Source organism: Ailuropoda melanoleuca, chromosome 7 (genome assembly GCF_002007445.2).
Source record: "Ailuropoda melanoleuca isolate Jingjing chromosome 7, ASM200744v2, whole genome shotgun sequence".
Taxonomy (NCBI): Eukaryota; Metazoa; Chordata; class Mammalia; order Carnivora; family Ursidae; genus Ailuropoda; species Ailuropoda melanoleuca.
The window spans coordinates 83,008,804-83,024,933 of NC_048224.1; the positions used below are offsets into that span (position 1 = coordinate 83,008,804).

Below are 16,130 nucleotides of genomic sequence, written 5' to 3' on the forward strand. Positions count from 1 at the left end.
CCTTCCTACACATTCTTCAAGACTAATAAATAGCACCTTACCTCCTCCAAGAATATTTTATTCATTTCTCCAAGCAGCACAGAGATTCCTCCTCCATCCTTTCCCAGTGTCATGTTATAATTATAGTTATATACCAGTCTCTTTTTTGTTCTCCTGTCTCCACGAATGCTATTTAAGGCCAGCAAGGGCAGAAAAAGTAGTCTTTAGCTCCCCACCATTCACTGTGGCACAGTGCCTACCCTGTGGAAAATGTTTAATAAATGCTTGTTAAATAAATGAACCTATCTAGACAAGTGTTGAGGGAATGAGCAAATGTTCACAGAATTTAGTAAGTGCACCAATACAAAATATTTCCCCTACGGGTCAATAAAATGTAATGCACTTAAGATCAAACTATGTTTAGGGGCGCCTGGGTGGCTCAGTCATTAAGCATCTGCCTTTGGCTCAGGTCATGATCCCAGGGTCCTGGGAGCGAGCCCTGCATCAGGCTCCCTGCTTCTCCCTCTCCCACTCCCCCTGCTCGTGTTCCCTCTCTCGTTGTCTCTCTCTGTCAAATAAATAAATAAAATCTTCAAAAAAAAAAAAAGATCAAACTATGTTTAAACAAAATCAAGGTTAAATGTTTACAAAGAATTATTTTCTTTGCCTGGCTGGCTCAGTTGGAAGAGCACATGACTCTCAATCATGAGTCTGAGCCCCACATTGGGTGTAGAAATTTCTTAAGTAAATGAAAACTNAAAAACAAAAAAAAAAAAAAAAAAAAAAAGAATTATTTTCATACTTACAGATTTTCCTTCTGCCCAAATGACTGCTCCAACTCCAGTTTTATGATCCTCTGAAAGATAAATGTCATTTAACTCAGTGAAGATCAATAATTTGTTAGTTTCAGAAATACATGTATCCAAAAATGCATATTATTGAAACATAACTCATAATGCAGCAACAATCTTTGACATCTTCACTAATTATAGAAACAAATATGTTTTCATTTCTAAATAAATTTATTTAGTAAAAATTTACCACTCAAATAAATACATTTAAGCATGGAATATGGAACTAGGCACTAAATAACTAGGCAGCTTCACTACCAACCTAGTCACACATGATCTATATCCAGAGCTCGTTAAAACGGCAGTGCCCACGGTCAGGTCACTTCAAAGCTGTAACCAGAACGGAGTGTAATTTTATAGATTCTCCAAGTCAGCTTCTAAAAGACTATTTCTAACAGATGATGAAGTTGATTTAAAAAGAAATTTCTGAACTAATGGATTTAATGTAACAATAATTCACAACACTCAAATCTGTCTTCTACCATCTTTTTATACTCTAATCATGGAAAATGCACTTTGTGGAAATGTTTTTGCTAGGAAAAAAGTTCAAAATTATAATACAAGCAAAAATAGGTTTTTATGGGCTTTCGTATACATATACATGAAGGCCCTTTCCCTGTTCAGCGTTTACCTGAAGGGGAAAAGAATGCCAGCTGAGTGAATGGTGCTCATTTCTGAATCAAGTGGCAGAAGTTATAAACACGAAATTATAATTTCCCTGCAGAACCCAAAACCTCTGCAACAAATAAAGCCGTATTTCTTAAAACCATTAATCTGAAACAGAAAGCTTCAGAAAACCAAAATAGAAATTCTGCATATCAAGGGTTGACTTTTCCTCTCTACTGATACAAGGGTAAGTTTCAAATTTCTAAGACAATTATACACTAATTATGAAAACGTAGTACTTATCGAAATCTTAATAAGGGACTGGTGTAGTTAAGTAGGTACACTTACACAGAGACAGTACCAATCATCTCTGAACTTACTCTAGGGCATTTTCATATTGGTAAGGATTAAATGAAACTGCAGTCTCACCCTACAATTTCCTAAAAGTTAATCCCCTCAATGATAACTCTGTCCTACCTAGGCATTAAAAACAAGTTTGCCTTATAAATAAGTTAATTTTAGAAGTTACGATAACATAATGAAATCCCCCATCTTCAGTTCAAGTAAGCTTGAGTTTTCAAAATGATATCACAAAGCATCTGTGTAGTTTATTTGAAGCACTTTTTTACCCATCATCTCATTTTTACCCTAAAGGTAAAGCAGGCATTTCCTTTTCTAGATGAGAAAACAGGCAAAGAAATGCAGTGACTAAAATGTAGCCCTCCAGACGAAACCTCCCCCTCCATTTGATGTTAAGAATTTCATCAAAGATTTCCCTTTATCAAATGCCCAAGTAGACAGTGGTGAGGGAGGTCCCCGTATTCATGAAATTTATAGTCCGATGGGGGAGGGAGACAGGAGGAAGCAAACACAGAAACACCTGTGTGCTGTGCTAGGAAGGAATGAGGAATGGAGGGTATGGGAAGGTTTGTTCTAGAGTGGAGATTCATGAAAGAGATTTTGGTGTAAACAAAATTTTTTCCTTCCAAGACCTTCAGGATGTAACATGAGGGGAAAAGAACACAATTATGGCTTTACGCTCATTTCTAAGGCAAGAAGCAGATGTTATAAAGACAAGATTGTATTTGCCTGAAAAACCAAAACCTTTAAGTAAAATTATTCTTAATACATGTATAAACCTGAAACAAAAAAATGAGACTGAAATAGAAACAGAAATAGAAATTCTATTCTATTCATTCTATTTTTTCCTACCATAGACACAAGTATTTTTCATGTGACGTTTTTTTAGTCTCAGGAGCAACTTTTTCTGTTTCAGTCTGGGGACTGACTAAACGTTGTCAGGAGGGGGGAAATGTGATTTTCCATCAGTATGCAGCTCTACTGCCTAGCTAAGTTTAGTTACGCCAACAGAATATTCTTTATTACGTCTTTTAAAATCAGAATAAAATGTCATCCATATTAGATGGAGTAGATTTCACACAGCTCCAAGGTTGGATGACAGATGAGGTAGTTTCTCAAGAACCTTTTCATGTCTGTAATTTTCATAGAAATCGCTCCCCATGATCTGCTCATTCACAAGGTTTTCTCTGTACACCTTTGAAGGAAAGGTCAGCTTATAATCACTGAGCCAAATTCCTGAGACTCTGATCACTGAAAGTCAGAGAACTCTTTATCCCATGGTTCTGGAACACAGGTGTGGTTATTCAGCTCCTGATTCTGTGGTGATGTCAGTTTGTCTGAGTGTGGTCCATAGCCCACTTCATCAGAATCACTGGATGCTTGTTAAAAGGGAGGCCTCCTGGCTCCCACGAAAATCTCCTGAAGCAACCTCTCCAAAGGAGGCAGGCAGGGCTCAGGAACCCGCGTTTTTCATGAGCATCCCCTCTGATTCAGAGGCATATTGCAAGTTGGGAGGCATTAAGTTATGACTTGAAACAGTTAACTTTCTTGTTACTCCAACTTGCATTCATCATCAATGCCGTGGTTTAGGAGGAAGGCATAGGCCTCAGCTTTGGAAAACACTAAGTCTAAGGGAAAGGAGGATCCAAAAAAAGATAAAAAATCACACTTGAACCAGATAAATAAGATGCAATGCCCTCCTCTCCCCCCGCCAGAGTCTAAATGAACATTGTCACTTTTTTGCTACCTCGAAATGTCCTTTAATGACTTCTCCATGGGTCCTATTTATTCATCATTCAAAAAGCAATTATTAGGCACCTACTTTTTAGTTACTTTAAGAATTCTGTTGTTAGAGGTTTTGGAATTCATTTTACTCATATGTATATTTTTAAATAAAATGGATTAATGAAATGGTGTCTTCACCTCTAGAGTGAAATAAAGTTGTCAAAGCAAACTGAACAGAGTGAAATTAAAAGTCTGAGTTATTAGGAGCACATGTTATCATGGGGATATCTACCTTGCTGGATTGTCCTCAGTGTTAAATGAGATACAAATATAAATTGCCTGGCTCTCTGCCTGATACATTCTAGGCGTTCAATAAATTGTTATTGTTATAATTTATCATCAATGAAGAATACAGGTCCAGAATTCCTCATCAATCCCTTATATCAAGTGTTTTCTGGGACAGCTTGACGTACTTATTTTGTTGCCACCCCTGACCAAATATTTAGTGCAAATATTCATAGATTTTACGCCATATGTATGTGCTTGATTACAATGTACTGCCTCAGGCCCCCTCGGAGTACTGTGTAATATACAATATATGTAGCCATGTTACCTTTCTAAAATCTGAAAAATTCTGGATTCCTTTTCATCTGGCTCCAAGAATTTTGGATAAGGGATTGTGAACCATTTACCTTTGGATATAAAATGAATTCCTTTATCCATTCAACACACTGTGCTTAGCGCTAAGGAAAAACTGATAATGAACACATGGTTCTCTTCCCTGGAAGAGCTGAGAGTTGAGCGGAGTGCATACCAGACAGTTGCATCCTATTCAAGATTTGGGTTCTAGGCAAAAAGTCATACACAATCAACAAATTAACCTTGAAATATCTTTTAAGTTATCCATCAAGTGCAAAAGCACAACTTTATGTACAAAACTCCGCACAGAAAGAGTGGATAACTTTATAATTAGAGTATCCTATAAAGAACATAAATGCAGATTCGTAGCTACACATTGCCACATCTTTAAACACTGGAATCATACATGGTATGATTATCCTACGAGAAGCAGGAGGTACTGAGATCAAGTAAAAGAATAGCACATTCCTATCTCACTCCGGAATCAGCTGAATTCTTATTAGCAAAGGGAAATTGGTGAATTATAGCTGTAACAGCTATTCCCATTTATGTTTCTGTCCTTCCAGAATGGTTAGAGAAAAATTCTTTATAAAACTGGTTTTGGCCAAGACACTAATGCATAGCCCATGATGCAACATAATTACATTAAATCAGATTTTTACACAGCAGTTATCTGGAGTCATATAGGTTGTACCTGTAGTAGAACCAAATTCTTTAGTTAGAAGTGAGTGAATATTAACCCTGCTGAACATCAGAATCCCTTGCAGAACTTCAAAAATTCATAGGCCTAGGCCACATCCTTACGGACTTGGTTCAGTGGGTCTGGGTTGGAATTTAAGCATTTGTACTTTTAATAAAAGTTTTAATGGTGATTCTGATATGCTGTCAGTTGAGAATTTCCATTTCTACTGAAAGTACTTTGATGGTGGTCTTTGTTTAGAATATACTGCAGACCAGTGGCATTTGTATGGACCTCTTCTTAAGATTTTCTTTGTTATCCTTCTTTCTTGGAAAAAGCTAAAAAAAATCCTCCGTTCACCAAATCTTACTCTACTGCTCCTCCTGCCTATATTTCCCCCCCCCCTTATTTCAAAGTTGCATTTAAAAAAGTGATCATGACTCTACTTTGAAAAATCTTATGCCTGGTAAGATGTGAAAACACTGTTCTATAATTGGAAATACAGACGCCATCTTTCATCACAATAAAGAAAATTCCCAAGTAACATTTTCCTTTTTCACATATACATTCATGCACAACTTAATAAAGTAAAAACGTTTGATTTCTCAACTTGCTGATTAAAGACATACCAGCAATTGGAAGAATTTGTCAATCAATATTCCTTTACTTTAATTCTGTTAGTTACTTTGAATTCATATTTTTATTGTAAAGATTTTAAAAGTTTTATTAAATACTGAATACATACAAAATATTAAAGAGTTAACTAAAAATTAACGATTTTGCTTCTCCCTCCTTTCTCTTTTTGTCCCATCTCTAGCGGAGGGCTCAAGGATCAACGAGATAACAAAAGCAGGAAGCAGAAGGATCTAGATATCAGGCCCTGATTTATAAAAAAAGGTAGCACTGAATATAAGGCTACAGGAATCCTAATACTGCTTTAAGAGTTGTCTACTCAAGGGTCTCACTAACTTCTACACCATATTACTACCAGCAAAACTTTAGTATCTAAGAGTAAATGAACTCTACGATAGAGGACATGAATACCATTTTACTTCTGAAACAAATACAACCCAGTCAGTCAGCCCCAATGTATGCACTAAGCATATAACTCACCAGTTCGATATGCCAATAACCTGGCCTGAACCATGCAGTGCCTTGCAATTTCTTGTGGCAAACTTTGATTGTGAATTTCATTAATCTGTTCGGTATTACCACAATAAAATCCGTAGTGCTTAAAGTTGGGCACACTGGAAGCTACTGTGGCCAAGAGAAGGATAAGGTCTTTCATGTTTTGCCTTAGATTGCTAAAGTATGGATTTTCACATAGGTTCTCCAAGCCTATAGTCATCAGTATTTGCTTATGCATTTCTTCATTTGAAACCAAAAATAACATTTCATATTCTTTTATTCTTTCTTGTTTACATTCAGAATAAAAGTCAACGTTAGCATCCGGCAATGTTTTTGCAATTTTTTGAATAAAGTCACATTTGTAAGAAGTCTCCTCTACAAACTGCACCATATAACACACCAAAGGCTGAAGTAAGACACACACATGGGCCCGACTGTTTGACTTCAATCTTTCCACCGCTTTGGCATCTAACTTGGCATCTTCAGAACTAGAAGCCTCAGTAAGCAAACTTATTTCTGGATCAGCAGGCCAGTACGAAATTCGGTTAACTCCAGCTGAAATACAAAACATGAAAGGCAGTTATCAGACACATGTTGAAATTAAGGGTTTTCTTGATAAATCCACCTTCTCATTGTGGTAGATCCAGAGGTCCCAATATGATAAATGTCTATTATGAAATTAACTATACTATAGCCCAAGGGTTGGCAAACTATGGCCCACAGGCCAAATCTGTCCCATTGCCTGTTTGTTTGTTTTTTCCCAGCTTGCAGGTTAAGAATGGATTTTATAGTTTTAAGTAGTTGGAAAAATCAAAAGAATAGTATTTTGTGACACAAGAAAATTTTATGAAATTCAAATTTCGGTGTCTATAAATAAAGTTTTATTGGCACACAGACCCACCCATTCGTTGACACATAGTCTCTGGTTGCTCTTGCACTATAAAGGAGTAGTGGAGCTGAGTACCCGTACAGACACCATTTGGCTTGCAAAGCCTAAAATATTTGTTATCTAGCTCTTTATGGGAAAAGATGGCTGATCCCTAACAAAGCTCATGGAAGGTATTTGTAGAATCACTGGCTTTGCTCAGTGTGGTCCCAAAGCCCAGTGCCAGGACTATATACCAGAGTCTTACAAGTAATCAAATGGCTGCTTTGAGAAATATCATAGCCAACAACTGATATTGTCAAGAGTTTTGTATTTGAAATAAACAATTCATCCATACATTAAAAATGCACCTATGCTCTGAATTCTTCCTCTGGGAAGCTATTCTCAAAAAAAAAAAAAAAAAAAAAAAAAAGATGTGTGCATATTTTACTGAAGCACTGTTTAAAACAGTAAAAATATAGGGGTGTCTGGGTGACTCAGTCAGTTAAGTGTCTGCCTTGGGCTGAGGTCATGATCCTGGGGTCCTCGGATTGAGCCCCCATGTTGGGCTCCCTGCTCAGCAGGGAGTCTGCTTCTCCCTCTTCCCCTCCCGCCAGCTCATACTCTCTCTCTCAAATAAATAAACAAATAAATAAATAAAAATAAAACCGTAAACATAGAGAAATAACCAAAATGGCCAAAACAATGTGAGGACAGCAGTGCATGTGTTTGTGTTGGGGGGTGGGGAGCAATATTTTTTTTTAAACCCACAAAATTAAAGACAAAACAATAAACTAGAATTTTCAATTAATGTGACAAGTTAGTAATCTTTAATATACAGAAAAGATTTTAATTCATTAACAGCACATATGAATTGACAAGAACAACAGGCCTCAAGGCAGACAAAACAAGATGATAAGACAATTTACAAAAGAGAAAAACTAGATAACAAACAGATGCAAAAAATATTTTGTATTGGAGATGGAACAATGAGATGCTTTATACAGGGTTAAGCACCCAAATGTTCATCAATTAATTAGTGTTTTACAAAGAGACCCCTTTGCTAGTATCTCATGCAATTTCAGCTAGGAGAGATTTTTATGATTGTGCCTAGAAGGGAAAAGACAGATGGCCCACAGGGTGTCCTGCATTCAAAGTAACAGATGAATTAAAAAGTCTTAGTTGAACAAATGCACATTTCTATCTACTCCCTGCTCCTCCTGACTCTTACTGTAGCTTGGGTTATAAAACAGTTTTGAAGGCCTCAGAGCTGGTATCAGAACGTTTCCTCTGGCTGCATTTCACCTTTCCTCTGTTGGCGTTCTCACAGTTCATTTCCTACTCAGTGGTGACAGTCAGTATTTCATCTAAGCATGTGCCTTGCTTCTAGCAATCCTGATTTAAGGGGAAGAGGGGATGACTAGTCTTTGAACAAATGTTCACGTACCAATGGCAAATGCTACAGCAGGGGTTTTCAAATTTTTTGGTTTCAGATCCCGTTACACTCTTAAAAATTAATGAGAACCCCAAAAAGCTCTGTTTATGTAGATTATACCTACTGATATTTACTGTATTAGAAACTTAAAACAAATTTCAAGAAAGATTTATTAATTCATTAAAAATAACAAAAGAGAATCTACTGTACATTAATATAAATAACACAGCTTAATAAAAAATAACTGTATTTTCCAAAACAGCAATGAAAACTAGTTGAGAAGAATGGCATTGTTTTATTACAAATCTCTTTATTATCTGGCTTAATAGAAGACAGCTGGATTCTCAAATTTGCTCCTGCTTTCAATCTGTTGTGATAGCTTGTTTTCATTGAAGTATATGAAAAGTATCCAGCCTCACACACATGTATAGTTGAAAAAGGAGTATTTTTAACAGAAATTTCAGATAACTGAGTATTTTTCTTTGATACTACATAAAAATTTGACAAGGGATAATTTCTTAAAAGTTAGTTACAATGTGGAATCTGAAATGTATCAACAAACTTTTTGTACAATTATGTTAAAGTCCATTGGTTTACTGTGCACTCAGAATGGCTCTTTCACTCATGCATGATTTTGTAGCATCATATGTTGGTCTTTTGGAAAATACTGGTTTACCAATTTTACAATATTAAGAAAAAGTCCTATTCATTAGCATCACCATCATTAATACCACATCATTAGAGTCTTTAAGTGTTGGGAACCTGTAAGCTCATGATGGATGTGACTTTTTCAAAATTCTGATTTTCACTTGAAGAGTCACACTTTATCATTGGTAACAAATACTGTCAGTCTTCCTGGGAGTGACAGGTTCACTTCATTCATTTTTGAGAGAATATCTGCCCAACAGCCAAGTCTTAAAAATTATAGTTTGTTCACAGTGTTCCATGAAAAACAGTGAATAATTCAGTTCATAACATAAGCAGAAAGAGTTAGAGGATCCCCAGAAAAAGAAAGAGAAGTCATTTCAGGCCGCCAACTATGATCTCCGATCTCCATGATCTATGCCTTCTGTGCCTTCCTTACCCACTCTACTTGCTCTACTTGCCCTAGCACACTTCTTGCAGAACTTCCAGGGAAGTCTCAGAGTTACAAAGAAATGAAAAAAGGATTTTAAGGGAACAAAGGGAATGCAAAAACTAACAGTCTCTACCAGGCCTGGAATAGCCTAACCGTATCAGTCACAATAAATCAGTGGTAAAAACTCCCAGTGCTGTTTCAGAAGTAAAGAAGGCCCTGCATTCCTTACCAAAGATAAGGAGCCCAAGACCCCATCTTGTTTAAACAGCTCTAGGTGCTCGCCTGTAGCCCCTCCCCCTTGTCTGACCCTCACCTCTGCCTCATTATGTAGAATCTCTGCCCAAGGAGGAGCACAACCCTCATTAACTAACATACAACGTAAGGAAAGGCATGTTTCCTTTACACCAACGCACAGCCTTTGCATATGATGACAAAACGCCCCTTTCTGAATATTCACTCTAACCCTAAATAAAAGGAACTCATTCACCCAGCTCAGGAGTCATGGATTTGGAAGTTATTCCCCATGATCTCCTTATTTGCTGCAAATAAAGTTTCCTTACTTTGGAGTGACAACTGCACCTTGTCCGGACTAACCAAGGAGCCAACTCATGAACTCATGTTAGTTCGGTTACAACAACTCAAACATCTGCACACGTAAATGGTTTTCCTTCAGGCAACCTTCATACTTAAGTTAGGTTTCTAGCAAAAGTGCTTTGGGTCCACCTCCAACTTTTCACACAGGGTATTAAAAAGATGTATACTTAAGGATTGGGATTTATTAAAATTAATAATTTTTACTGTTTCATCAAGAACATTCTTACAAGAAACCCTCTTTTTTTAACTCCAAGTTCATGGCTATAAAGAATACAAGGACTACTACTGCCTTGATTCATAACACAGCAACAGTTTTACTCACCATTCTTTTGGTACTATTAGTATAAGTGTAGGTTTATTATGAAAACAGTATGACCTTGTGGACCAACAGGAATCCACAGACCACACTTTGAGAACCACTGTGCTTTAGAAATATTTCCCTTGGGGCGCCTGGGTGGCACAGCGGTTAAGCGTCTGCCTTCGGCTCAGGGCGTGATCCCCGCGTTATGGGATCGAGCCCCACATCAGGCTCCTCTGCTATGAGCCTGCTTCTTCCTCTCCCACTCCCCCTGCTTGTGTTCCCTCTCTCGCTGGCTGTCTCTGTCTCTGTCGAATAAATGAATAAAATCTTTAAAAAAAAAAATAGAAATATTTCCCTTGTAACTGACCTAATACTAATTTAGCATGCGGTTAAACCATGACCCTTCCCAAGATCAAATTTATAAGCCTAATGTAACAGCAATTTTATTTATATATGGGTCTAACATTAACATAAAAGCATTTCTATTGTAGGTCCTTCCTGATTTTCCACACTTCATTATTTGCTTCGCGAAGTTCAAATGTCTTAACTCAAAGACATCAAGCAGTGGGGAGTTACTTGCACTCCCCTATTTTTCTAATTCTAATTCAGATTCTCTAATAGGTCTGAGGCTAGTAAGAGTGCTTTCAGCATAGTCAGCTCAGCACAAAACACAACTATGTTTTATTCATTTTTCTCCCTTTCTCTAGAAGAGACCAACCGACAGTGTTTTGGCCCTTTCACATTCTTTTTCAATTATCAATGCCACCGTCTCAACCCTATTTTACACCTTGCCTAAAGTAAGAGTTTGGTCATCAAGCTCTTATCTCTCCATGTTCCAATTCAATAATAAAAAATTAAAAAGTAACTAATAAATTTTATCATGTTACAACCTGCTCAAAAAGCTTCAGCGGCTCCATATTATCTAAAATGGGATTTATAGGTCAATCAACACAAGTGATAAAAAGAATATCCAATCTGCACAATTGGTAAAAAAAAAAAAAAAAAAAAAATGTCCCCACTACTCTCATACCTATCTTCCCTACTCATAACGGCAGGGGAAAAGCCTATAGAATCCAGCAGTACTCAGGCTCTACCTGCTTGGAATTCCTGTTGCAGGCAGAAGACTCTAGCCACATGACCATTTCTCCTGGAAGTGCTTCACTTGTAGCTCAAGGGCACTGTCTTTACTATGGAGATCACTATTCTTAAGACCTTCACATAAATAAAAATCACCCCTCCTCCAAGTGAGTTTAGGAACTCGGTTCTATAAGATAAAGCTCAAAGGCCATACAGTTTTTCAAAGTTCTCTACTTGAGTCCCAACCTATCATTATCATCCATCTGCCACAACTCTTTCCAAGAGTAATTCTCCATTTCGAACACTGACCTCCAGAAACTTGCTTCTCATAAACTGATGACCCCACATGTGCTGTCCCTGGGACCAGGAACGTGTTCTTCCTTCTCTCCATCTGACCCGTCAAGATCCAGCTTAAGCCCCAGCCTTTCACTACATGCCAGCCTGCATGGATCACTATTTCACCTCTGAATTCAGGTATCACTTAATAGCCTTTATCACTCATTTGGTACTAGCTGATGTATTACATTAAGTTGTAATCCAAATAACCCAAGTAGCAAATTGAGGGAACGGATTAAAACTGTATAAGCCTTTTTTGGGACACCTGGGTGGCTCAGTCGGTAAAGCGTCTGCCTTCGGCTCAGGTCATGGTCCCAGGATTCTGGGACTGAGCCTTATGGGCGCGTTGCTCAGCCGGGAGCTTGCTTCTCCCTCTCTTTTTGCCTGCCACTCCCTCTGCTTGTGCTCTCTCTCTCTCTCTCTGTCAAATAAATAAATAAAATCTTAAAAAACAACAACAACAACAACAACTATATTAAGGCTTTTTTCCCCAGAAGCTCTCCAAACCCTGTCTTTTTGGGTTTTTAAGGAGGCCTCATTACATAGGCATGATCAATTAAATTATTGGCCACTGGTAACTGAACTCAAACCCCAGTCCCTCTCTCCTTTCCCAGAGGCCTGAGGAGTGAGATTGAAAGCTCCAACCCTGGCTGGTTCTGCTGGCAACCAGGCCCCCATCTATGGGGTTTCCCAAAAGTCACTTCACTAACAAACTCAGGTGAGGCTGAAGGGGGCTTGTTAAAAATAACAAAAGACACCTCTATCACTGTCATCACTCAGGAAATTGCAAGGGTTTTAGTTGCTTTGTGCCCGGAATGGGATGAAGACCAAATATCTAACTCATATTCTAAGTCACAATATCACAGTGCCTTTGTAAAAGATGTAGTATTTTTAAAATGGGAGAATGGCCTGCATACTTACCTGGGTACAAAACAGAATCACAAGCATAAGGAGCTTTAGTGAGTGGCCTGGTGTAGCAGAGATGGCTCGTTGTGCTTCCTCTTCCGAAGTAAAGAGCGTCACTGAGAGACAGCCGCCCAGCCAGGAGCTACAGAGCCCACAGCGGATGGGAACAGAAACGAAGCATGGGACTTCCAGGCCAGCGTTGTTAGGAGCAGTGTGCCTTCTCTGTCTCAGTCTGCCACTGGGTGCAGAACACTCAGGCTCGAGAAGACGACAGCAGCAATAGGACAGAAGATGCCCACACCCATGAAACAGCCACATGGAGAAAAACCGTCTGCTGTTCAGCAACACCTAGGTTGGACTATTACGTGGGTGATAAAGGTCTAGTATATTAAGCCACTGAAATTTTGGTGTTTGTTATAGTAGATGGCATTAGTCTACTAATACACAAAGGGTCAGCTACATAGTTAGTGACAGGGCTGAGACCAGAATCCATGTTTTTTGACACTAGCAGTGTATCAAACTATATTCTGATATGTATTTATATTTCTGCGTGATTTCAGTGGTGTTTAGGCAATTTATCTTGGTTATTCTTAAATACTATTAATCACCAACCAAGCCTTATCTACACTTACCATTTACAATCATTTTCAAACAAGCAGAACAGGGTTTTCTGGAAAAATAAAGATCACAGTTTTTCAGCCTTGACCCATGTTTTATAAGAGCGATTTTCCCAGCATGTAAATCTTCACTAGAACAGTGGAGACCAACAATTTTCGTGTTTTTCACCACCACAAGACCAGTTCTCTTCACCTACATTAAAATACAAAATAATAATGTATTAGTTATAACATCTATTAAAAAAGAAACAGGCCCCAAATGGAGTCACTTGTGCTAAGTCCACCTTATCAGTCTGAGACTTAATACCTAACTGCAGTTTTGGCCTCTCCCAGGAATATAACCTTAACCAGTCAGACTGAAATTTCCTGGTCAGCTAGTAAGGAAATCTTCCTAATAAACTCCTGCAGTCCCCCAAAGGAAGGTGACCTTGCTTGAAACAATCCATTATTTGCTAGATACTTCCTTTTCCTGTCCCTTCTGCCTGTAGAAGCCTCCCCTTTTTGCAGCCCTTCAGAGCCCCTCCCTATTTACTAGATGCTGTGTGATTCATCAATCACTGAATAAAGCAATTACATCTTTAAGTTTACTCAGTTGAATTTTGGTTTTTAATAGATTTGGTAGCAGCATTTGGATCCAAAGGAAAACTCCTGATGGCTTCAGGGACAACAAGAAACACAAGCATGGTACCCGTGAGCCCTTTGAGCTCTCTGTCCTTTTTGCCATATCTAAGGGCCATGGGTAAGTTCTTCTTGGTTCTGAGCTCTGCTGTCTTTGCACTGGGCTCCTAATCTGATTGGTTTTCTAGTCCAAAATCCCCCATTTGATTAGAATCCCCATCCCTTGATTTAGCCCCCAGATTCCACACTAGGAACTCCTGGTGGTTCAGTCTACAGCTCCCCATTGTGTGGAATCCCAGGCTATAGTCCCTGTTTGTTGAGGTCTGCTAGTTCAGTCCTTTCCCAGTCCCAGATTCCATGTTGAGAATTGGTAGTGGTGTGCACAGGGCCTTCCCTTGGCCAGGCTAAGGTCACATCTCTTGATTACTGCTGGTGTGTTAAGGTAAACATGTCTGTCTAAAGGCTATTGCTAATTGGAATCTTGGGAGACCAAAAGCTGCAAAATTGGTGGACATGGGTAGAGCACTTAAAGCTCTTAGAGCGATCGCCACCTAACTCTAAGACTCCAAGACTCCTGTGTTAGGATAAGTTAGTCACAGAATGGATTAGACTGACACTAGGTCACCCACCAACCTCAAGAAAATTTTGATGCAACTAGGTACAGGGTAAAACACCACACAACTCCCAACCCCAACCCAGCAGCACGTCCCTCTTAGCTATTAGTTTGGCTCTGAGAAACCCACTTAGCTTGTTTGCATAAATTAGTTAGTTAGATAGATGATAGATAGATAGATAGAGATAGATAGATAGATAAAGGGACACCTGGGTGGCTCAGTCAGTTGAGCATGTGACTCTTGGTTTCAGCTCAGGTCATGATCTCAGGGTCCTGAGATCAAGCCCTGCATTGGGGTCCCTGTTGAGTGTGGAGTCTGCTTGTCCCTCTCCCTCTGCTCCCCCCCCTGCTCTCTCTTTCTCTCTAGAATAAATAAATAAAATCATAAAAAAAAGAGAGAGAGAGATAGATCCTTAAATTGCAAAGCATACCACCTTCTGGCACACTTACTTATTTTAAGTCTAAAAATTATAATCCTGGAAGCTATAAATATCTACAAAATGACAAAATCTTACCAAGCTCTTTTGTATCCTAAGAAGTTGGCTTGGTAACAATCATTAGGTTGGTAACAACCATTAGGCCCCAAAATATGGCCGGACAGAAATGTGGGTTGCACCTTATTTACCATTAGCTACAGCCGGACAGAAAATATGGGTTAAGCTCCCTTTCTGGCTAGGGCCCTACCAAACTGCGATAAGCCCTCAGGTAAATAACAGCCTAGAATGCAATGGACATCATGAGGAATGGTCCAATTAGATAAGATCATTCAAAAAGCAAAGGTTCCCAAATCAAACAAACAGAATGGTATATACCTGTTTTAACTGGCATGTAGAAGCCTTTCCAAAAGGCTTCAAAAATTCCAAAATACCTTCATTGAAAGATTTGTTTCAAATCACCCATGAAAAATTAAAGACACAAGAGGTACATAAAACAGGACTATAAAACTGAGGTAACTCCTATCGTTATCCTCTACCCTCCTTTAATTGAGTATTCATTCTAGTAATCCTCTGGCTGAATCTTCTTTCCATTCTGAGGAGACTACAAGACCATAAACAAAAGTCCACCAAGTTAGTGGCCTTACAGACACCCCCATATCTATCCTTGAAGGAGGGCTGACAGGGCTCCAAGGGAGTGTCAGGTAAATTGCTACCTTATTCCCTTATACAGCCAAGGGAAACTAAAATTAAAATGAATGGAAAACCTTGCCAAATTTTGGTAGATACCACAGCTACACCCTACTTGATACCTCACCAGGAGTTTGCAGATGGGATCCTAGGAAAAACTGGCCGAGGCTGGCTAAGGGTGAGAACTCTTACCAGAGTCAGCTCTCCTGGATCTCTGTCTACGGTAACCGGTAGAGAGAGAGAGAGAGAGAATCTTTTGAACCCTTTTTGTGGATGTTTTTGAGTCCAAGGAGTTATTTAATACTGCCAGGAATATTTACTGTTTGTCTCAGCTGAAAATTGACACGTTACTTAAAAGGATGTTTTTTAAGTAGCTTGTCCTGTGGTCAGAAGTTGGCCAGATTAAAAGCTGATATTCAAAGCCTGACTGGAGTTTTTCTTCGCATTCTCCCCTAAGCTAAAATAAAAACGATGAGATGAGCCGAGAGGAAAAGAAAAAACCCTTTTCACGCTTTTGTGGAAGGATTCACTAAAATATTACAATGACAAACAGCTCTAAATCCGGAACACAGAAATCTTTTGACTTCCATCTTAGTTGC

The 16,130-nt window shown here is 38.7% G+C and overlaps 1 protein-coding gene across 1 annotated transcript in view; it reads right to left on the bottom strand.

Moving 5' to 3' along the window:
- The window catches only part of CDADC1 (cytidine and dCMP deaminase domain containing 1), a 47,805-nt gene that overhangs the window by 15,951 nt on the left and 15,724 nt on the right, over positions 1 to 16,130 (bottom strand). The window contains exons 4-6 of the mRNA XM_002919118.4: positions 13,192 to 13,369; positions 5,953 to 6,522; positions 786 to 835 (exon numbers count right to left, since the gene is read on the bottom strand). Coding sequence (XP_002919164.2) covers positions 786 to 835; positions 5,953 to 6,522; positions 13,192 to 13,369 — 798 coding nt within the window. The remainder of the gene's footprint in view (positions 1 to 785; positions 836 to 5,952; positions 6,523 to 13,191; positions 13,370 to 16,130) is intronic.